The following is a 6,941-nucleotide window of genomic DNA, read 5'->3' on the forward strand; positions in this document are numbered from 1 at the left end:
AAAAAAAAATCCCCCATCCTTGATTAGGCTGGTTCTCTCTCTCTGGGGGAGCTCTGTTGTCTTTTTTATCCTGGTTTCTGGTTTCCTTTGTGAGTTTCCTCCTTTTCCATTATTCCCCTTTGGTCACCTCTGAAGTGAGTATTGAAGAGAGACATGGTCTTCTTGGGGACTCTGCAGCCTTTGAGGACTGCAAGCTGTACTGTAGGGCCTGGAGTTTGTCTTCTTTTTGAACTTTTCAGGATCACTTATGGTTTCATTGACAGTATAGTATAGCTCTGGTAATAGCAGTGGGTTTCTGATCTCTTCACTCTCAGTCAATTCCATATGCCAGCAGCCACAGTCCAAGTTTCTTTCTTGATATAATTCTGTAATTATTTTCTCTCTCTCTCTCTCTCCCTCTCTCTCTCTCTGCCCCCCTTCCTCTCCCTTTGCCTCTCCTTCTTCTTCTCCTTCTCCTTCTCCCTCTCTTCTTAATGAGGAAGGCTGTGAGACTTGAATGGTAAGGCTACAACTTCAATCTCATTTTTGCTTTATGTTATTTCATCCAACTAAGAGATTTTTTTCCCAAAAGAGTTTTATTGCTGATTTTTTTTCATCCTTAAATACCTTCTCTTAATATTTGGTACCTAGAAACAGATGGCTTTTCCAACAACATAAGGTCCTGAATTTGTGTATTTTATTGTCTTTCGTTTCTACCTTATGACCTGTTGATTTCTCTTTTTTCTGAGCTCATCTCTTTCTTGGAATCCCTTCAAAAAGGAAGACAAAACGAAACAACATGCTACTAATGTATCTTTATCAAACTTTCCCTTTAGATTTACTATTTTAGCAGATAGCACCTGACAGGTTTGACACTTTGTAACATGAATCTCTTATTTTCTTCAAACTGTGACATCAGCTTCCTCACTGCTTGCTACTAAATATCTAGTTAATGCTACACATTTCACGTTCTTAATGGTAGCACATGATTGTGCTATTAACTCCTCTATTAATCAGGGTTAAACTAGGCTCCAAAGTAGCTTTAGTGGCTTAACACAGCAAATGTTTATTTCTTTTTCATGTCACAGTTCAAGGTAGGCCAGTGGACCTGTGACTTGGGGATACGGACTGCTTCCATTGAGCTATACGGAGCACATTACCCCTAACATTACCACAACAGAGGAAGAGAGAGCTGTTTATAGGGACAAGGTCTGAAAGTGGCTTATATCATTTTAGCCCTCACCCAACTGGTTAGAATTCAACCACACAGCCCCTGGGTAAATGCAATTTAGGCTGGAGAATATAGAAGAGCCCACAGATATCTGGGGGGCATTTGTGGTCTCTGCTACTTAGGACAGGCACATGTCCAGCAGCAAAGTCTAGGAGGTGGGAAAGTTCCAACAAAAAACACTCCTTTTGCCTAAGCCAGAATTCACAGGTCAAGCCTGGAGACTACACTGATCTGAAAGAGATAGCATCAGGGAAACTCACTGGTCCCGAGACATGACTAAGAAATAGTTAAAAATGTGTAAGGGACACTTTCCCCACTCAACAATCCATATCAGAGTCTTTACTGATGGTACCTGGAAATCTGTTTTTTTTAAAAAATTAGTATCTAAGTGATGTTGATGCGAATATGACTCATTGATCTCTACATCTCAATCTATGGAGGCTTGGTCAGGTAAAGTAACTTGCCTAAATTTACTAGGCACATTACTGGTGTAACTAGCCTAATCTTTGAATCCCATTGAACTCAATGCCCCGTTATATACCAGCCTCTCTGTTCCTGTTCTTTCTAATTCTCTGTGCCCAAGAGTACAAGGCCTTCATGAAAACACATGATTTTATAATTTTTCAAATATGAAGTTTCAGCAGATTCTGTTTGGCCTTGAGCACATGTAGCCCTTCTCTCCTTTCCTGTCCTACCATCAGACACTCTGCTTAACATCTGCGTGTATCAGAGGGCTCACTGTGTCTCACAGCATCTATTCATTCATTCCTACTTCTGGTCTGCCTGTTGGCTGTTCTCTGCTGGAATTTAAGATTACCCGCCTTATTGGTGTGAAATTAAATAACTCAAACTTCAGATAATTTAAACTTAAAGCTATTAGGACTTCAATTATTCTGAGCCTTGAAAGGAATGTGGCTATGCAATCTGAGTCGTGTAGCATGCACCTACAACTTTTGCCTTTTTGCTTTTTCCTGTAAACAATTAAGAAGACTGAGCCATGGCAGAGGTAACACCTCTCAGATCATTACCTCTCCTCAAGGAATAGTAAATCATCTTCCTTGGAACATAGTAACCTGTAACCAATCAAATCACTGTGGCGTATGCACCTTGTCTAGTACGAAAAATGTTGTAATCCAGCTGGAGCGTCTGTCTTTACCTATGTAATTGAAACCTTTCCATTTGTTTGGAGTTGATGCTTTTCCAAGTGGCCACCCTCAAGCTTTGTCCTTGAATGAACTCAATAATTATTCACATTTTCTGAATCTCATTGTTAATGTTGACTTTGGTGTTTGGGGGTGAGAACTGGTGGGCTGAAGAAGGGGTAGAAAGGAATGTTGGACTTATTCTGAACACCAGTGGTGGCAGAAATCAATGATGGCCGGCACTTGCCAAATCACCTGTTGGTCTCCTACTCGATTTTTTAATGAAAGTGACATTTGTATTATACGACACTAGAGAATTGATTAGAAGGGGGAAAACCAGCCAGTTACAAGGTTGATATAATGGAAGAGAGGAGAGGCTTTGGGTAGAGTGCAGGATGGTGAGAAAAAGAATGAGTTTGAGAGGGAAGGAAGGTATTTGAACAAGTGGCTGAAGAGGATGTCAGATTTGGAACTGAGGGGTGGGTTCATCTGACCCCAGCCTGCGGCTGCCTCTCCCTAAGATGCAGATAAGTCTGGCCTGGGGGAAAGCCCAGAGTCCACTATGTGCTCATTTCTCCACAATGTGAGCCCGACCTCTGCAACCACGCCCTTCACCTTGTCACCCTGTTACCCCCACCAGCTTTATTACTTTATCCTTTTAAAAAGCCATGAATGTCAGCTATTATACAAAAATATATTTTATGTGAAAATTTGGGAGTCATACATATGCAAATATGTAATTCTATAATAACATTATGCTTCCATAGGAGCATCATATTTTAACAATTAAAACAAATCTTTGCATTGACTCTTGCAAGGACTTCTACAATACCACCATGAGGTAGAGAAGGGAGGAGCATCTCACAGTTTTTAGAGGACTGAGATGACATATGCATCCAAGACTTTACGTTCAAAATCCACCAAAATCCATGGAAGATTAAATTAAAATATTAATAACTTTTTAAAACTATGTAAGAAAAACCATGATTCACATTATTACATAAAGCTCATATTCCTTAGAATTAGAATTAAATAATCTCAGAATCACTCTGAGAAAGGACAGGGTATATAAATTATTTGTTTCTCAAGTCATGGCTTGGTTTCAGTTCAGTCATGAATGTTCAAAGCTTTGGAGTTTGAGTTTTCTTGTCCAGGTGCTTCATAAATTCCTGGACCCACTTCTGTGTGGGGTCAGCACAGATCTCCTTGTCCAGTTTGGTCTTGAAGCTGTGGAGGAGAAAGGAGATAGTTAGATGGAACACCTCGAGGGTTCAGCCTGGGAGTGTGACCAACGCTATGGGAAACCTGTCTAGCTCGTCAGTCTGGCTGATGGAAATGCCTCAGGGATGGAGGAGGAAGAAAGTAAACTAAAGGAAGGGGCCTCAGAGAAGCAGCTCTTTTTGCCAGCCCAAGTGAATCCCTCTTGGTTCCAGGATAAAGGAACTGAAGTCTAAAGTGATAGCTAGAAAGGGAGCTGAGAGTGAGAAGTCACTTTCTTTTCTTGAATTGTTTCCCACTGGAAAATGTCTGGGATAAGGTTAGAGATGCTGTTTGCATCACAGTATTTGATTCCAACTCATTTTGATAGTAGTCCTATTCGCTGCCCAGGGAAGAACCTAGGACTGAGGTGTGAGGGGTGGGTGGTCATCATCCACACACATTACAGCTTCCCGGGGACAGTGGCTGCTGGTGATCCTTCTGTAGCTCTCCAGCCTCTGCTTCGGGATTTTCTTATTGATAAATCTGTAGCAGCAGGTAGTTGAAGTATTAATCCCATCTGCAATGAAACAACAAGAAGAAAAGGCCGTTGAGGGTGTGTCCTGGGTCTTTCTGTTTGTAAAATAGGGAATGGTAAGAAGAAAGAGTCAGAGAGAAAGGAGGTGGAGGCAAAAGCTGCCCATCCCAAGTCCGGTGTCTTTGCCCTTTGAGGCATTTCATAAACTCCCTTTCACTTTTGTGGACTATGAAATAGTGATGCACCATCACCAGTTGACAGGCAGAAGAGGAATTGATGACTACTCTGGGCATTGCTAGGAGGGGCTAATATAATAATCCAATTCCTTAGAGCAAGGGTACCCCAACTATGGATCCCCTTTTAGGCTCTGAGCATTCTACGCTTGGTCATGAGTTTCCCTGATACCTACCACCTCTGCGGAGCCGCTTTCTCTGGAAGCTGGGCTGAATGAAACACAGACCAGATTCTGGGTCTCCTGGTATCTGCAAACAGCCTGCACACTCATCCCCGGAAGCCCCCTGTTTTTGATCACCCGATCCCAAACTCTGCTGGAAGCAACTCGGGCAGTAATTGCACTGAGGGTGTTCCCGGAGCTGGAGTACTGGAAGGAGCTGGATTTGGGGTTCACAGCTGGAATTCTAGTTCAGGCTGTACCCCGCAGCAGCTGTGTGGTTGGGCTCACCCCTTGTTCTTTTTCCGAGTTACCTTATCTTGGAAAAGTAGCTGTTAAAGTGAGACTGTGGGTAGCATGTCTTCTTGACTGGTCCATGATAACCCAGAGAAGGGGCAACGTGCTTCAAGGAGAAGGAGAGAGGGACCTTACCTGGCTGAGCGAGACCCTGGGGGCTGAAGGCAGCTGCTGCGAGCAGCAGACACAGAGGTGCTGCAGAGGTTTTCATGTTGGAGGGTGAGGGCATGGGCTTCCCCATGAGAACTGGAGATTTCTGGGTTGGTCTCGCCCCTCTGCTCCTCTAGCAGCTCTGTCTCTGCCTTTTATAGGAAGCAGAGCGGATGAATCATAGGATGGAGTAATAAATCTGCTGAGTCAGTGCACTTCAGTGGGAGGATAGGAAATGAGAGTATGAGTCGAGGTTAGCCTGTTTTTCAGCTAAGACCAGCAGTGGTAGGTGAGGTAGAGTCTATGTCCAGGCAGACTACAGTATGTAACTATGGCTATTATTAAGAGAACAGTTTCTCTGAAATGAGACACATTCTACAGAAAAAGGAAGGAATCAGGGATACCGAAGTCAAAGATATACAAGGGATATTATCCTTTTCCCTTTGGAGCAGCATCCCTAGGACATGAGTCCACAAAAAGCCACTCAGACTTTGACTCAACTCCACAAAGGACTCAAAGATTCTTCACTGTCTTAAATCCTGGTGGCTTTCTAAAACCCAGAGAAAAGTAAAATAATAGAACATTAGCAGAAAAATAGAATTCAGTATTCTTAGAATAATAGTACCTAAAAGTAGTGTCCGTTTTAGTAATCTATTGCTGCATAACAATCTGTCTGAAAACAGAGACTTAAAACAGTAACAATTTTCTGGGTTTTTTTTTTTTTTTTGCTCTTGAATATATCACAAGGTCTTCATTCAATGCCTGGGGTCTGGGCTGGGAGGACTTCAACAGCTGTCTCTCTCTCTCTCTGTCTCTCTCTCTCTCTCTCTCTGTCTCTCTCTCTCTCTCTCTCTGTGTATGTGTGTGTGTATGTGTGTGTGTGTGTGTGTATGAGATCTTTCCAGTGGTCCCTCCACATGGTTAGATATTGTGCATGATGGCTTAAGGATCCCAGGTGCAAGGGTTGGGAACATAGTCACACCTCTTAATGGGAGGAGTATAAAAGAATTTAAGGATATGTTTTAAAACCACTATTTGTTTTATAGGCTATCAGAACTGCACAGCATATAAAGATCTTAGAATACTGTGTTTCTAAAACATCATATTTTTCCAAGTAAAAGAATATAGGGAAGGCAAATTTATGGACAAAATCAGAGACCTTCAATTTGAATCAGAGACAAGAGACTTCTTGTCCTTCTTCCCACACACATATCTCGGGAATACAAAGAAACCACTAATCTAGCTCCTCATCTCACATACACATTACAAAGTCACCAACTAATCGCCTTTGATATCAGTGAAAAGGGGTTTGATGAGGGACCACGTGTGGGGTCCTCATGCCTGTAACTGGGTCATGCATCATGGACATGGAATGCAAAAGAGGAAAATTATTCAATGGGGAAATTGAGCATTATACAGCCTTGAATATTAATTTGGGAGCAATGCAAGGCTTTGATTCTGGTTTTAGCTTTACGTCATTTTATCTTACCCCTACGACTTTGCTCAGGCTACTCATTCCCTCAATTAGCTCTTTTTCAAATTGTTATTACTCCCAGCTCCAGAAATTGGTGAATAGTTGACCTACTTTCTATCTCCTTGTTTATGGAGTCTTCCCAGCTCACTCTAATGTAACACATTAGAACAGCATATTTTCTAATCCAGGGTGTATGTTCCATCCACTTGATGCTTCTACAAAGCAGAACCCTTTCCTTTGACTTTTCTTTCTTTTTCTTTTATTTTGGAAGACAGCTATCATGGATAACCTGCTGAATGATCCACAAAGTTGGAGTAGAACATAGGGGTCCTGCCCAGAAATTACCTTTCCTGGATCTGTCTGGTCAGCAGCTCAAGGAAGTACTCATGGGTTCCAGTTGGTTAAACCTTTCTCCTTCAGAAAATCCTTAAGTGAAGTGCCCCAAGATGTTCCTGCTTAAGATCCCAGAGAAAATGCCTGCTTATGTTTATGATGGAAAGGCCTGTACCTATCACCCACAAGACCTGGGAATGGTAAAAATA

General features: G+C 42.2%; 1 protein-coding gene across 1 annotated transcript; it reads right to left on the reverse strand.

Moving 5' to 3' along the window:
- Window positions 1-3,034: 3,034 nt before the first annotated feature.
- CCL7 (chemokine (C-C motif) ligand 7) lies at window positions 3,035-5,054 on the reverse strand. The gene is made up of 3 exons (XM_011968593.1): window positions 4,911-5,054; window positions 4,012-4,129; window positions 3,035-3,579 (listed from the first exon to the last, which is right to left on the reverse strand). The coding sequence occupies exons 1-3, from the start codon at window positions 5,014-5,016 to the stop codon at window positions 3,474-3,476; spliced, it is 330 nt and encodes a 109-aa protein (XP_011823983.1). The 5' UTR covers window positions 5,017-5,054; the 3' UTR covers window positions 3,035-3,473.
- Between the last annotated feature and the right edge of the window lie 1,887 nt (window positions 5,055-6,941).

Source organism: Mandrillus leucophaeus, unplaced genomic scaffold (assembly GCF_000951045.1).
Source record: "Mandrillus leucophaeus isolate KB7577 unplaced genomic scaffold, Mleu.le_1.0 Scaffold849, whole genome shotgun sequence".
Taxonomy (NCBI): domain Eukaryota; kingdom Metazoa; phylum Chordata; class Mammalia; order Primates; family Cercopithecidae; genus Mandrillus; species Mandrillus leucophaeus.